At 41.5% G+C, this 17130-nt stretch overlaps 1 protein-coding gene across 7 annotated transcripts in view; it reads left to right on the top strand.

The window, feature by feature from the left end:
• tenm3 (teneurin transmembrane protein 3) overlaps positions 1–17130 on the top strand; it is a 3293451-nt gene that overhangs the window by 3098972 nt on the left and 177349 nt on the right. For all 7 annotated transcript variants that reach the window (XM_059644858.1, XM_048526868.2, XM_048526869.2 and 4 more), the window contains one exon: positions 12487–12701. In XM_059644858.1, coding sequence (XP_059500841.1) covers positions 12487–12701 — 215 coding nt within the window. The remainder of the gene's footprint in view (positions 1–12486; positions 12702–17130) is intronic.

The following is a 17130-nucleotide window of genomic DNA, read 5'->3' as shown; positions in this document are numbered from 1 at the left end:
AAGCTCTTTCGGGCCAATGCAGCTGGTTGAAGTGTTATAGTGCAGGAGTTGTCACAGTCAGTTTGCACACAGCAAGCTCCCACAAACAACAACATCGTAATGACTGGAACGTCAAGGAAAACAAATGTTATTTGATTGAGAGATGAATTGGCCATGGGGTAACAGAGATAAGCTGCGGCTCAGTGGTTAGCACTGGTGCCTCACAGTGCCATGGACCTGGTTTCAATCCCACCCTCAGGCAAATCATTATGTGGCGTTTGCACATTCTGAGTCTGAGTGGGTGTGCTCTGGTTTCCTGACACTCCGAAGGTATACAGGCTTGTTGGATTCATCACAAGAAATTCAAGGTTACATGGAAAGGGTGGGTCTGTGTGCAGTGCTGTTCAGTGTGTCGGTGTGGACTCCATGAACCGTATGGTCTGCTTTCACACTGTAGGGATTCTGTTAACTTCACTTCTGTTCTTCAAAGTAGTCTCACGGAATCTTTTACATTCACTGGAGAGAGCAAGCAGGACAACATTCACATCACATTGCTGTACTGTTCCCTGGAGTAAGAGCCTACTCCTTGTTGTTCAAGTCCAAGAAAAGGACTTAAACATATCCCTGTGTTTCAGGCAAGAGTGTGACCAGCTGACCCACAGTTAATAGTGTAATGTTACTTTGAAACTGAACTGGATACAAGGGAGTGCACGTCTCTCAGAGAATACATCAGATGTCTTGCTGATTCATTGGATAATAGCAGTGTTCATTGTGCTGGTCTGTCACGGGCATCCGGAATGTCCCATTGTTGGTTCTGGACTATACTGAAATAGCCGATCACAGTGATGTGGAGCTCAGTGTATGGTAACAGGAGTAGATTATTCAGGCCAACACACTGGCTGTAAACAGAAAGCATACAACGCATCTGATCTCAATCCCAGTTAGCATCTTTTAACTTTTAACGTCAGTCAAAGCAATCTTATTGTCTTTAAATAAAATGCTGTGAAGTTGAACATTCTGGCGTCACTGTTTGTGCGGGACTCCCTTAATGCTGCACTGGAGTGCCAGCATTCACAGCACATTCAAGGCCTGATTCGAGGTTTGAACCTGCAACTTGATGCCATCTGCTGAGCTAATCCAACCAAGTACTTCTAGGGTCATCAGGTGCTCAAGTTTCAGTGGATGGGCAAAGTACTTGGAATTAGGACCAATTGGATAGCTCTCGCATGAGTGCTATTATTTTTTCCATGCATAAATTGGTTGAATCTGTCATTCCCCTTTCAAACCCAGCAAACATGCACAAAAGAAACAGTGCATCTCGATCCAAACTACGGTTGTGTCTTTAAGCGGAATACTGTTAAGTTGAAAATCATAGCATGGTGCGAAATGGCCCCCTTCTGCACTGGATAATTTTGAACTTATCAATTGCATAATCTGTGCAGCGGCACCACCATTTCAGAGACCCAGGTAGTTTTAAATAGACCACAAGAGGTAGGAGCAGAAGTAGCCCATTCGACCTATTGAGTCTGTTCAATGAGAGCCGATGCTTTATCTGTTGTAGTATACATTGTTTGAATGCCTTTTAAATAGAAGAATTAAAGCTATGAACTTAAAACCGTGTTTGATGGCAGAGCATATCATCATTGTGTCATCTGTTTGGAAACACTGAAAGAGCAAATTTGAAATTCTGCCTTGATCTGTCACCATAAAACAAATCTGTGATCATAGTTCGACCTGAATAATTTTTCTCCATCTGTTAAATTTATGAGCTGTGTCAATTATTACATTTTTACATTTGTCAATTAGTTGAATCCATCATGTTTCATTTCAAATTCGCCAAACTTGCCCAAAACAAACTGTGCATTTCAGTCAAAACAATCTTTGTGTCTTTAAGCAAAATGCTGTTCAGTTGAACATTCTGGCATCAATGATCTTTTACTTAGAAACCTGAAGTCTTCACACTGTTTGCATTTTATGGTGCTAAAAGCCTACTGTGTAATGGCATGTTATTTGCAATTATAGCAATGTAAATTCAATACTCGGTTGGGTGTTTTCTACGTAAAATAATAAAATAATTTTACACTAAAAAGATGTCAGACAAACAGGCACTCAGATGTGTGTGCACTGTCTCCCTCTCTCTCCCTCTCACTCACACACACACCGTCCACGTCGTGTTCTAATATGCAACCATGTAATTCATATATCAGAGGCTAGATTGTTCCGTTGCTTACATTAGGTTGGATAGCAATGCGATTGTCAATTGAATGTAGCAGTAGGACCTTCCACCTCCATTCACAAATAAAAACAGAAAGTGCTGGAGAAATTCAGCTGATCTAGCAGCTTCCAGGGACAGAGAAACAGGAATTAACATTTTGAATCCAAAATGACTCTTCTGCTGAGCTTAAGACCATAAGATATAGGATCACATTTGGGCCATTCAGCCCACTGAGTCTGTTCTGCCATTCTGTCATGGCTGATATGTTTCTCAACACCATTCTTCTGCCTTCTCCCCTTACCCCGATCCCCTGAACCAATCAAGAACCTATCTATCTCTGTCTTAAGTACACTTAGTGACATGGCCTCCACAACCTTCAGTGACAGTGAGTTCCACAGATTCACCATCCTCTGTCTGAAGACTTTCCACCTCATCTCAGTTCTAAAGGGTTGGCCCTTCACTCTGAGGCTGTACCCTTGTTCCTAGTCTCTCCTACTAGTGGAAACACCTTCTCCACTTTCATTCTATCAAGCCCTGTCAGGATACTGTAAGTTTCAGTGAGATTGCTCCTCACCTTTCGAAACTCCATCAAGTACAGACCCAGAATCCTCAGTTGCTTCTCACATGACAAGCCATTCATTGCTGAGATATTTCTTGTAAATCTCCTCTGGACCTTCTCCAATTCCTTACATGTTAACCATCTGTAGGAGGGTATTCTTGTAGAGAACACAAATATCGGCAGAGAAACAGGTGGTGCTGAGGACACAGAACAGCTGAAAATATTCCAAAAGCAGTCTGCCTAGAGCCTTATACAGCCTCAGCAGTACACCTCTGCTGTTGTATTCAAACCGTCTTGAAATAAATGCTGTCACTGCATTTACCTTCCAACTGCCAACTTAACCTGCATGTTAACCTTAAGAGAAACCTGAACTAGAACTAGAACTAAGTCCCATTTTGCTTCAGATTTCTGAAGCCTTTCCCCAGTTAGAAAATAATCTTTATCTCTATTCTTCTTACCAAAGTGCATATCCTCACGCTTACCCACATTGTATTCCATCAGCCACTTCTTTGACCTCTCTCCCGATCTGTCCAAGTCCTTCTGCGCCTCCTCGCTTCTTCAGCACGAACTGTCTCTCCACCTATCTTTACGTTACCTACAAACTTGGCAACAATACTCTCGGTTCCTTCATACAGGTGGTTAATGTATAACATGATTAGTTGTGGTCCGAACTTGGACCCCTGCAGAACCCCATTAGTCACTGCAACAGACCCCTTTATACTCACTCTCTGCCTTTTGCCAGTCAGACAGACCTCTACCCATGCCAATACTTTGCCCCTACCACCCCCACTGACTCCTCCCCACCTTGAACTTTGTCCATAATTTTCCATGCAACTGAACCCACTCGCCCCCACAACTGTTTAATTGAAAGCACTGCCCACAGCCTAGAATCTTACATTTTGTGGAGTTCAATTTTGACCGAGGACTGCAGAAGCTACACTCACAGAATCACAGAAATATTATGGCAAAGAAGGGGGCCATTTAGCCCATTGTGCCTGCAGCAGTTCAGTAAATGAGCAGTCATCTTCATTCCATCCCAAAATTCCTGGTTTGCAGATTTGGAATCCCATCTGATGTTGCCTCCCATGACCAAGTAACCCAGGAAATGTGCCCATTTTAATTGTTGAGGGATGACAAAAAGGAAATCCGATGCTGTTCATCAAACGAGAGAAAATATAAAAGGGAAAGAATGAAAGACAGTTATTTCTTTTACAAGCACATTTCAATCTGCAAATCTACCACATCAGTTAGCCTCAATCATGTGACCATTAAAGGCAGCCCCACCTCAGCATCAGAACAGTTGATTAGATATTGCATGAGACAATATTCATGTTTTAAATAAGCCATTTCAAGGGCTGTTGTATGACATTGTAGAGTTGTATAACTCTGTAAGCTGTGCCATAACCTGTCCCAATGGTTTGATTAAAAGTAAATGTTTTATGTTACAGTGATAATTATTGCGTAAGTGTTTCTGGCCCCTGGAGTAGCATTGCAGTGATGTCACAGAAATGCTCATCACTGGACATTTACATTTCAGTGTGCGTGGAGCTAGTTGGGGCTGCATGGTGGCTCAGTAGTTAGCAGTGCTGCCTCACAGCACTAGGGACCTAGGTTCAATTCCAGCCTCAGGCAATTCTACGACTGTCTGAGTGGAGTTTTTACGTTCTCCCCGTGTCTGTGTGCATTGATTTCCCCCTCCCACAGTGCAAAGAGGTACACATTAGGCAGATTGCCCATGCTAAATTGACCATAATGTCTCGGGATGTGTAGGTTAGCAATGGGAAATGCAGGGAAGAGGAAGGGTGGGAAGCAGTGTGGACCCAATGGGCCGAATGGTCTGCCTCCATGCTGCAGGGATTCTGTGATTCACACTGGAATTCTACACCAGACCAAACGAGAACACAAACACATGAAGAAGATAGCTTTGTCCTTACCTAATGTGTAAGTAATATATCCAGGTTTATTATGTATGACAGTATTTAGTATTAATATGTAATTGATAGTATGACTTTGAAGTCTAAGCCTGAAAACAGTACTTGACCTTGTCTTCTCCACTCTGTGTCAAATTCAAATTCACAGAGCAGCTTCAAACCATATGATGAAACAGTGGTGTCCCTGCCTCTGGGCCAGAAAGTCCACGTTCAAGTCCCCCTTTCTCAGAGGTGTGTCATACCATGTCTAAATAGGTTGACTAAAAGTACATTTACAGTAGCACAGTGTTTGAATTGGCATGAAACCACAAGAGCCGTGTCGGTAATATTGAAAATTCTCTATTTTACTGATTCTAAAGCGTAACCAGGAAAGAGGAAATGTCTTTCAACAATATTACCAAAACTCATGAACCAGATTACAAAAAAAGCATTTTAAATTATCAATGGAAGGAAATTCACCCTCACTTAACCTGAGCATCATGGCTGAAATCAAATACTTTTTAGTCAAAGACAATAACTTCTGTATCGAAGATATCAGGAACTGCAGATGCTGGAGAATCTGAGATAACAAGATGTAGAGCTGGATGAACACACCAGGCCAAGCAGAATCAGAGGAGCAGGAAAGCTGACATTTCGGATCTAGACCCTTCTTCAGAAATGGAGGAGGGGAAGGGGATTCTGAAACAAATAGGGAGAGAGGGGGTGGCAGATAGAAGATGGATAAAGGAGAAGACAGGTCAAGGAGATGGGGTTGGAGTCGCAAACCGTTTCAACTCCCCCTCCCAATCCTTGGATGATATGCCCATCCTGGGCCTCCTGCAGTGCGATTCAAAGGTTGCAGGAACGGCATCTCATATTTCGCTTGGGAACCCTGCAGCCCAGTGGTATCAATGTGGACTTCACAAGCTTCAAAATCTTCCCTCCCCCGACCGCATCTCAAAACCAGCCCAGCTTGTTCCTGTCTCCCTAACCTGTCCTTCCTCCCACCTATCCCCTCTCCCACCTCAAGCCCCACCCCCATCTCCTACCTACTGGCCTCACCCCACCCCCTTGACCTGTCCGTCCTCCCTGGACCGACCTATCCCCTCCCTACCTCCCCGCCTACACTTGCCTTTACGGGCTGCAACCCCACCTCCTTGACCTGTCTGTCTCCTTTCCATCTAACTTCTCCTTTATCCATCTTCTGTCCACCTCCCCATTTCTCCCTATTTATTTCAGAATCCCTTTCCCCTCCCCCATTTCTGAAGAAGGGTCTAGGCCTGAAAAGTCAGCTTTCCTGCTCCTCTGATGCTGCTTCACCTGCTGTGTTCATCCAGCTCTACACCTTGTTATCTCAACTGCTGTATCAACTGATGTAAGTATCTCCAAGTTCCTGATGATACAGAAGTTAGCAGGAAAGTGATGCAGGTTTAGAGTAGGACTTTTATGCAGCTATTTGCAGCACTGACTCGTGAGGTATTTAGGATATTTTATCCCTCCACAGTACCCAATAGGCATCCTCACATTCCTGTTCAGTCTCTGTATTAAGCACGTCAATCCAGCTTTGCGGTAACTTTTGTCTGTGAGACTGAGTGACTGCCATCGTCATTCCCTGAGGAGGGTAGAAGATAATCATAGATGGAAGGGGACAGTTCTTTTTGTTTACACTGTTCAATCTTGGACATCCGTCTTAGGTAGGCAGATGAGGTCTTGGTTTAGCGCCTCATCGAGAGGACGGCACCTCTGAGAATACGCCATCAGAGTGCTCGCACAGTTATTGGGATCAATTTTGAGTAACGTGTGAGCTCAGAACTTTCAGAGTTCCAGCCACAGCAAAAACTTTAAACTCTGAGCCATTGCAGTATGGAATGCTGCAGTGATCCATTATCCAGAGCTGGGAATATATGATAAAAGTGTTTGATTTCAATCCTGAGTTTGTAGCCACCCAGACCTGATGCTTCCAACTTCTGTAAAGAAAAGGCTAATTCATTGAGATTGCTTAAAACGCTGTTTGTATTAATTCTCATGCCTGGAATGCTCTTGACCATTTAAGGATGTTATTAACTTTAAATGAATGATGACCACCATTACAGACTACTCCAGAAGCAATCTGCAGCCAATTAGTAGGAATTTTTATGGTGCCTCATGTTACATCTCCCTCCCCGTTTATGCCAAGAACAGTGAAATTGGAAGAACGCCATGGGAAACAACAAAATTCATGGCTTCAGATTACTCTGAGGTTGGCTGTTCTGGAGTAGCCCCAGCCGTGAGGAAACCATGTCTCAGTGCAGGATGTGGTTTGTTTTTGGAGTCAGGCAGCTCAGACTTGCCTATCATCCGAAAGGGAGATCAACCTGAGGCTCTTCGTGTGGAAAGAAGTTAGGAAAGTTAAAAAATGTCCTCCCGAATGAAGAATGGTTGGGACAGCCTGGTATCTGCTGGTGTTCAGAAGAGTAAGAAGTGACTTGCTTGAAACATCCAAGATTTTGAAGGCTTTGACAAGTTGTGGGTGAGGAGAGGCTGTTTCCTTTTGTAGAGAATGTACATCTAGACGTCACTGTTTCAAAATAAGGCATGATCCATTTAAGACCTGTGCGCCACCTGTAAAAATGCCAAGGTGGAAAACTAAATTTAACAAATCTGTAAACTGTGGACTGACTGCAAAGAAACAACCATAAAAACTGCTGGGTGACTCTTATGATACAAACACTTTAATGAAGCCCTTAAGAGCAAGGATTGTTGTCTGATTTGAAATGCATGTTATTAGCTCAGCACTATGTGGTTGATTCTCAGGTCAGCAATGACAAGCAACTATGCAATGTGGGGTAAATACTATCTTACAAATGCCTCCTATTCTTCAAGATTATGAAGACATGAAGAGTAGTGTGTGCAGAATCACAGAACTGTTACAATGTAAAAGGAGACCTTTCAGCCCATCATGCCCATTATCAACTCTCCAAACAAGTATTATAGTTTCATGCCAATCTCCTTTCTCTTGACCATAACTCTACTCATTGTTTCTATTCGCATAATCATCTAATGCTCTGTTATTCTTGCCCTATTGTTGCAGTATCCTGCTTAATTGTTATTTTGTGTACATAACTGTTTCCAATACAAAATAGCAAAGAATATTCACTGGAGTGTAGGAGATTGAGGGGTGACCTTACCGAGGTTTATAAAATCATGAGGAGTATTGATAGGTTGAATAGCAAGGTCTTTTCCCAAGGTTTGGAGAGTCCAAAACTAAAGGGCATAGGTTTAAAGTGAGAGGAGAAAGATTTAAAGGGACCTGAGGAGCAACCTTTTCACACAGAGGGTGGTTTCGAATGTGGAATGAACTGCCAGAGGAAATGGTCGATATTGGCACAATTCCAACATATAAAAGACATTTGGGCAGGTCGATGAACAGGGAAGATGTTGAGGGATATTGGCTAAATACAGACAAATGGGACTGGTTTAGTTCGGGAAACTTTGTCAGCATAGACACTTTTGACCAAAGGGCTTGTTTCCATGCTGTATGACACTATCACTGCAGAAACATGTTCTGAAGGAGAGTCACTGTACCATTCAGTTTAACTCTGCTTTCTGTCCACAAATACTGCCTGACCTGCTGAGTTTATCCAATAATTTATGATTTTGTAACTGTTTCTCACGGTAGTTCATTTAAGGGGTAAATACTTTGAACCAAAAGTCCCTGGATCAAATCACTGCAGGGGTTACAGCAGAATCCACATGGGTCTGTGTACCAGTGTTGCTTGTAGAAATGTACACTCAGATTTCTTGTCAACCTTTAAAAAAAATGAGGATAACACAACTGAAAATGTTAATCCACCTATAGGGGCTAATCAGGAGTGGGCAGAGGGTTTAATCAAATTATGATGCAGAAGTACTTTGCATTTAACAATAATTTGGAATCTAACCAGCATAAATTAGTCACACACACAAATTATCTCAGGAAAATAAGAACATAAAGTTCATATTACACTATAGTTGCTCTTAAACTTTACAGCAAATTTTGCGGCTTTATTCCAGAAAAAACAAATGCAAATCAGCTTTTTTTTAAAAAAAGCCTAATTTGAACTTACGTTGAAAGTAATACCCAATTTGATTATGATCAGAAGTCCAGAAAAGAATCTACATTTCATTCTAAATCTATTGCAAATCAGCAAAATTGCTGAGTTTTATGGACATCCTGCGAATGTTCATAATTAGTGCAATTAACTTTGCCCTTTTCTTTGGAAGCTCATTCTGAAACCTTCATCAGAGCTGGGGCTGAAGTGGTCAAATATGGTCCTATTAAAAGTCAACTGGGTGAAACTAGAGAAGGTGAAGTTGAGAATAGTGGATCAATGAGGTTGTATAATTCCCCTGGATGGCATTTCTTGCTATAGGTAACAATTTCTGCTGTCAACTCACAGTGGGCAGGTCAAAAGCACTCCAGCCTCATTGGATGTGAAGGTCCATTTATATTGATTAATAGAATAATGCTTATTCAACTTCCAGACATGTTAATTATTGTCAATTACTACATTAACAATGAAAATACTTAAATCACTTGGAGTGGATGAAAAGCCCTTCAGCCTCACTCATTTAAAAAACATCTTCTCAATACAGGGAAACATTACTCTGAAAGTTTTAATAGTAACACCAAAAGAAAACATTAATTGGTGTATTGTGATTGTATTTTGCACATTGGGTAAGTTTTGGCACTTCTATTGTCCATGTTTTGTAATTCTGTGAGAGGCAACGTTTTCCTTGCTTGGCATCCTGAAGGCACAGAGATTAGAATTTCCATGTTCCCGAATCTGGGGCTCTTTAATTGTTGAGGTGCAGTAAAGTACTTTTTCCTTAAGATGTGTAATTATTGTCCACCCTAATTATACTTGAGAAGCTGGTGTGAGCTACCTTCTCAAATCACTGTAACCCATGGGGAGCAGACAGATCCACAATTCAGTTAGGAGGAAAATGAAGGAATAGTTTATTGTTCCAAGTGAGGGTGGCATGTGGTTTGGAGGGTAACTTTTGGGTGATGGTACTCCTACGTATGGCCATGTTCTCCTGGGCCTCTCCAAATCAATTCCCTCTAACTCTGACTGCAATAATAAACTAGACAAAATTCTCAAACCCAGGAGGACAGAAGTGGCAGAATATTGAGGCAAGTACGCAGACGACAGAGCAGAAGTTCTGTGTCCAAGCCCGGGGCTGCTCCACTCCTGTCTGCTTTCTTTCTTTCTTCTTTTTTCTTTTAACTTCTCTTTTTCTTTTTTCCTTTCGTCTGTCTCCCGTATTTCTTGAAAGCTTTTTGTCGGTGGGCGGCATCGGCTCAGCAACAAGAGCAGGCCGTGCGCAGAATGGCAGCAGCCTCCCAGTGGTCTGAGGCAGCGGAGGTGGAAGCAGCTCCTCCTGGTGATTGGAGATGGCAGTGACAGCGGTCAATGTGAGACTCGGAGGCTGACTGAGAATTCAGACCATGGCTAAGTCCAGGTTACCTGCATGGGTGGTGCCAACAACCTTTATGGACACAAGACTTAGACTTTGAGATCTGGACGCATTTCTTATCTTTTGGTTTCCTTTTATTTCTGCTGCTGTTTTTTTTGAGATTCAGGTTCTGAAACCAAGAAGGCGCCAGAGAATAGTGACTCCGGACACTTTTCACCGTACTCATGAATTCCTGTAGTTGAGTACACGTGACAATAAAATCTAACTGTAATTCAAGATGATGTGGTGTTTCTTGCACAAGCCACTCCCAAATGCAGTCCTGCCTCCTGGCCCACTACAGCCCTTGTCACATGGACAAACTTATATCAGTTGATTTGGATCTTCCTGCAGATTCTTACATTGAGCAACAGCAAATGAGCCTAGGAGAAAATTTTATACACTGTGCCAGACAACAGTACAATGATGCCTCGGAAAAGAAATTCTCCTTTGGCATTTAGGGAAAGAAACACAAAAGAAATGTAGCCAAGGGCATTGTGGAACTCATGTTTTCCATACTGTTGACATACCATTCTTGGCCTAGAAGTAATATTACTTTTCACGTAACCAGGATGTCCCACATGTTGCTGATTTGTCCCATTCTGTGGAATATAATTTACAACATTTGTTGAGTCAGAGGTGACGGATACATGCTTGAATGAGAACTGATTGTGTGCATTATCAATGCCACACACAGTGGTCCCAGGGTATATGTTTGATGTTTGGAAAGTACCTGAAACTAACATAAGAAAATAAAGCTGCTGAAATTAAAGTGACCTCGATATTGGAGGATTTATACAAGTGTTTTTTTTACCAATTTTCTATAATAGCAACAGTGTCTGGAACAGGGATCATAAGAATTAACTCCACGCTCATTTTCACAAAGATATCACATTATATGATCATTCCATGTTTGCTTGTTTTAAAGCCATGCCAGTGAAACCTGGTAAAAAGTTCTTATTTCATTCTACAACAGTTTAAACAAGAGTTTCAGTCAATTGGCTTTAAACTAAACAAATTTCTTGCCATGTTTACCCTAAAATTCCACTTCTAATGTTCTGCTGCTTGGGTCCTGATGGTTGACTGATGATTGGCACGATGAATAATCACTGGAATTAAAATCAAATTCTATCGCTACTGCGTAACAAATCACACACGCTGTTTGGTAATGCCTGCTATTTTGTGCTAATCATACAGTTATATTCAAAGCAAATACAACATCCTCAAGAGACCTAGCAACAGACGCCATGTCATTAGTATGTAAACCGACTATGTTCAAGGGCAAGTGTTTTAGGTTATCTGCGACTTGTAAGTTACAGAAATGACATACAATCTGGTATCAGTTCTGAATTGTATTGTGAGACCTGACAATTGGCTCCTGATTCCCACTTGATTCCCATTGACAATGGAAAGGTTGGAACATTTGACATGAGGATAGAAGGCTTGAATTGTGAGGATGAATGAATATTCTCCTTCACTGTCTGTGCGATTGAACAATTACTGATGCAGAACTAGTCCTTGAGAGATTATATGAGCTACAGCCCATGATTGATAAGACTGAATATAGTCAACGAATGGATTAAATAGGAAGAGCCAAATTAGCTCTTCATTTCCTCTGGGAAAACCAGTCATTCATGATATCTAACCGACTTCCAATGACTTAGTCAGGAATGGAAAATCCACCTCTGCTTGATGTTTCTTTGTAGCATGATTGAAATTACAAACCTGACAAGGTCAGGAAGTGCCGTATAAAATAAATACCGAAAATGTTGGAGAAACTCAGCAGGTTTAATAGCATCTATGGAAAGAGAAACAGAGTTAATATGTCAAGTCCAATATAAAGACATAAAGCTGAGATTCATTCCCACAGAGAGCTGGCTGTCCTGTTCATGTTTGGTTGTAATTTGTTCCTGTGATAAGATGGTGATAAGGCCTTGGTTTATTGTATTTCCTCTTTGCCCAGAGAAATTTCATTATTTGTTAGGCCGTTTCACAGGACACAAAGACTCCAAATTAGAGCGAGAGTCTAGAATCCAAATAGATTTGCCTTTGCTGAATCATTCTTGAGGTGCTGTGGGGATTTACAACAGTGACAGATTTCAGATTAACATCGCCTGGTGTTAATTCACATGTTGCCTGTCTTAAGTGAATTTAATTTCATGATGGGATTTGAACTCACAACTCAGGATTCGCTTCCCATGCAAGGACTTAAGTACATGTCAGTACTGAAGGAGCCAGGAGGGGGATAATCATGGATAAAACAATACCTCCAGAGTCTCAATTCAAAGATTGACGTTGATGCCATAACTTGGAATCTTGCATTCTGAAAGTATTTTCTTTATTTCAAGGTAAACTTGGCATTACCTATCAAGAAAACAACACCATAGATTCAGGTGAGGTTGACTTGGGTCGGTGGAGGATACAGGAGGTGCCTCCTGGTGTCTTTTGGAGAGCTCAACTTTTTATTGATCAGCCCCAGTTCCTGAAGTTCAACATATCTCTTCCGAAGGATGCATTGATTGGAGTATATGGCAGGAAAGGGCTACCTCCTTCTCACACTCAGGTATGGCTCATAACGAAGGTATCCTGCATGTAACAGACTCCTCCTGTCTTGCATGTGACTTCTGGCTCTTATGTTCCCTATCAAATGAAGAGTTAAACTCCTGGAGTTTGCACGGATTGGATCAAACATTTGACACATTCGTTTCTTTGATTGATCCTTTACCCAGTTGTGCCTTCACATTATGCTCAATTTTACCAATTTCTGACGCCGTTTGTGCCTGTGCATATCATAGCTTTACACTATGTGATTATGTTTCCATTAGTTGCCTTTCTCATTTCAATATTACCCAATCAATGCTACAACCTTTTGCCTCTGCCTCGATATTAACTCTTGGTACTGTTGTGGTAACTCTTTGTAATATCTGCATTTTCCATTGTTTATGAACTCTGCAAATTTAGGACACATGTGAATGCCATTTGATCCATCAACTTGTGCTGATGTTGTAAGAACTGAAAACTGAGCTGTTCGCTCCAATCCCTCCAAATACTTGCCTAACTTACCCTTAAAAAACGATGAGCCTTACCCAACTACTGACTCCTCAAATAGAGGAAATATTCTTTCCCTATTCACTCAAGAACGAGGGACCAGTTAAATACACTGGCCCATGTGTGGTCTGGTACATCACAAACAGCCATGGGTTTAGGTTCTGCCCTGGTTGAGGTAGACTTTTGGAAGGTGCCTTTTACCTGCCCCATTTGTGATATGGGGTGGTGCCCTTTAAGCTATCAAACCCATTAAAATCTCCCTCAGCCTGTGACTGCTTTAGGTAGCGACACAGTTTAACTACAGTGTGATATTTGTGAGTTGTGGAAAATCTGTTGTTCCACTTTGTTCTTTAATGTTCAGTGAAATGATAACACATGTAACTTTCTCAGAAGACAACTGATCAATTTACGCTTGTGGCTGCTATTAAAAAGAAACAGGAGCCTGTGTTTTATTATTTGCCCGTTTGTATCCACACTTCTTTTTCGGAACAGATCTGTTCATTTTCTTTTTTATAGATTCATATCCTACTCTCAAAAACTTGACCATAACAAACTGATTTGAAATTCTCCGCATTACACAGTATCTTATTGTACGTTGTCTTTCAGAACCTGCTTTGGATCCTGTTAAGTATTCATTTCACACAATATAAACCTCTAAAGATTGCGAGCATCTGCGTCACCTTGACCTCGAAATAAAAGATCATTTTCTTGATTCCTTGGATCTATGTAACAAGAAATTGCTTGAGTTTATTCACACTTTATTAATCGGCATTGCAATGGAATCTTGACAATACATAATGATTTGATAAATTTTCATTCTTGCATTAGGATTTTATAGAACAGAATATCGTTATTTTAAAAAGAAAACACAACACCATATCTGTTTAGAGATACATCTTGATTAACAACCAAGAGATAGTTTGGAACTGAGAAGGAACGTTGGGTCAGTAGTCGAATATAAATTGTCTTTCTCATTCATATAAAGATGAGAATTGCAACTTTGTGTGGATTGCTTTGCTTCCCTTTCCTTTCCGTCAAATGTCAGGGCATCCAGTCAGGACCGTTGGTCTTCGGAGTATCCTCCATTTTTACTGGACCCGGCGACCTTCATCAAGCTGCACCCCCGTTTCCTACTGACTAATCTCCTCCCACCCCCTTGATCTGTCCGTCCTTCCCGGACTGACCTATCCCCTCCCTACCTCCCCACCTACACTCCCCTCTACTAGCTCCATCCCCGCCACTCCAACTTGTCTGTCTCCTGTCCACCTATCTTGTCCTCGATCCATCTTCAATCCACCTCCCCCTCTCTCCCTATTTATTTCAGAACCCGCTCTCCATCCCCCATTTCTGAAGAAGGATCTAGGCCCGAAACGTCAGCCTTCCTGCTCCTCTGATGCAGCTTGGCCTGCTGTGTTCATCCAGCTCTACACCTAGTTATCTCAGATTCTCCAGTATCTGCAGTTCCTACTATCTCAGAGATAACCAGATATCTCAGTGACAAACCTTATTCCTCCCAGTCCTGGGAATCTCCTCCAAGTACTGTCAAGACTGTACAAGACAGTGTAGGTTACAGCTTCAAGTCAATACAACCCCAAGATTCTACCCTTGACCAATCCCTTCCAACATCAGAACTCCAAGCCCGCATTACTGAATATCTCCAATGTTACACCCAATGTGCATCAGCACTCCATACGGTAGCTGAACCAGATGCCTACCCCCGACCTGAATGCTAAGCGTGTGCCCCTACGACTTTCAGTTGTCTCACTTGTTTCTTTCAGAAAATGAGAATATATGATTCGCACATTGAAGAAAAATGCCACTGTTTTGCCATCTGAGATCACTTTAAGCTTTGTTAAATAAGATAGATCAATGTAGATGGTAATGAAGTCTGATATAAGAAGGATCAATGGATGCCTGAAACCACTACACACCACTTTCTGAAAATGTTCATTTTAATTTAACCAGCAGATCAATATCTCTCTTTGTTCTGAGTAAAAGGAACAATATAAACTATTGAAAACTTAAATTGTTAATGAGAATCCATGCTGACCGTTAGTACCATGTGTTATGATGTTTTCAGCTTTTATTGGAACGAGCTCAATACATTCTTCAATTATACGAAGGACACACTTTCCACATGAACCATCGTGCAGTTAATTTGACTAACTTGCTTGTCCATCACAATCACCTAATAACAAAACAGTTACATTTTCCAATACATCAACTTGCCATTTTGCCTCAAACATCAAATGTAAATGGGAGCCACAGTGCAGAAGGATTTAGAGGAGTTTCTCGGGAAAATTGACAAATAAGCTTTGCAAACTGTTTTCCTCTTCGGTGTTTTCCATTTCTTTCCTGAAAGTGCTGACTCCTTTAGGGTTGTGGATGTTCAGGGAGAGACCACAAGCATGCCCAGGAGTCTGTTCTTTGTGTGTGAGCTAACAGGATGAATTGTAAAGGTGTACATTGTCTCATGCCAGTTATTTGCCATGCCACTGTGATTTGGACTAGTTAAGTCAGTGGGCAAATTCATGGCAGGTGAAGTATAATGTGAATAAATGTCACATTATCCAGTTCCACAGGCAAACAGGAAGGCAGATTAGTATCTGAATCGCAATTGATTAGGAAAGGGAGCTGTGTAACAGGACCTCATATATCTTATGCTGGAAGTGAGCACATGGGTGCATCAAATGGTATGCTGGCCTTCAAAATCGAAAGGATATTACTACAGGAGCAGGAATGTCTTCTGCAGTTGTACTGGGTACCTGGTGAGACTTCACCTGGAGTATTGTGTGCAGTTTGGTCTCACAGTCTGAAGAAGAATGTTCTGGCTATGGAGGGAGTGCAGTGAAGGCTTACCGGACCGATTCCTGGATGGCAGGACTGAGATATGAACAAAGACTGGATTGGTTATTACTGTACTCACTGGAGTTTAGAAGTGACATAGAGATCCATAGAAAGCTATAAAATTCCAAGACTGAGATGAGGAGAAATTTCTTCACCCAGAGAGTGGTGAGCCTGTTGAATTCTCTACCACAGAAAGTGGTTGAGGCCAAAACATTGAATGAGTTCAAGAAGGAGTTGGATATATACTTAGGGTGAAAGAGATAGAAGGGTAAAGGGATCAAGTGGGAACAGAGTACTGAATGGAATGATCAGCCGTAAGATACTGAATGGTGAAGCAAGCACAAAGGGTTGAATGACCTACCCCTGTTCCTATTTTCTGTGTGTGACAGGAGAGTGGCCATTGTCTCAAATTTGTAACAGGGAGAAAACTTTAAACTGGGTGACCAGTAGATTAACTGTGACTCTGCAGATCAGACAGTCAAATATCAGTGTTATCATTCATTTGGACCTGAAATCCTTACTGAAAGTGGTAGTGGAGGCATGAAGCTGGATAGCCTGTCCCTGAAGCTAGTCCCTGCCATTTTCACAGGGTGCGAAGAGTTCATTTTCTAAGTTACATGAGGATGAGGCAACTGCTTATATTAAAGTGCACTTTTAACCTTCAAGCTGATCTGATTATTGCTGGTGGGATGTCCAAAACAAGACTTTCGACTTAACATCAGGTACGAGTCTAAAGTGACTGGAGTTCTTAAGAGAGTCAGGATAGGCTTTTGGAGAGAGAAGAAACCCTATTTTTATACATTCCTGGGAACCTTTGGAACAAGTCAGTTATACTTTGGAATTGTTAAAAGCAGACATGAAGGTGTGTTATCAAATTCATAGACTCATTGGAACCATGACATTCATTGAAAAATTGTTTACAGAGCTAGCAAATAAATTATCAACAGACATGTCAAGGCATTTAAATCTCCTATCCTTTATACATTTGGAAAAATGGACTGCAGTTTTTGCTGTTTCACTCTGTCTGTGGACATAAGCCCCACAGTTGTTGCAGGATTAGTACGGCATGACTGATTTGCCAAATGTGTCATCACAAG

The sequence above is a fragment of the Stegostoma tigrinum genome, chromosome 3 (assembly GCF_030684315.1).
Source record: "Stegostoma tigrinum isolate sSteTig4 chromosome 3, sSteTig4.hap1, whole genome shotgun sequence".
In the NCBI taxonomy this organism is placed as follows: Eukaryota; Metazoa; Chordata; class Chondrichthyes; order Orectolobiformes; family Stegostomatidae; genus Stegostoma; species Stegostoma tigrinum.
Note: the sequence above shows the minus strand (reverse complement) of the source record. Positions and strands in the feature narration are given on the sequence as shown.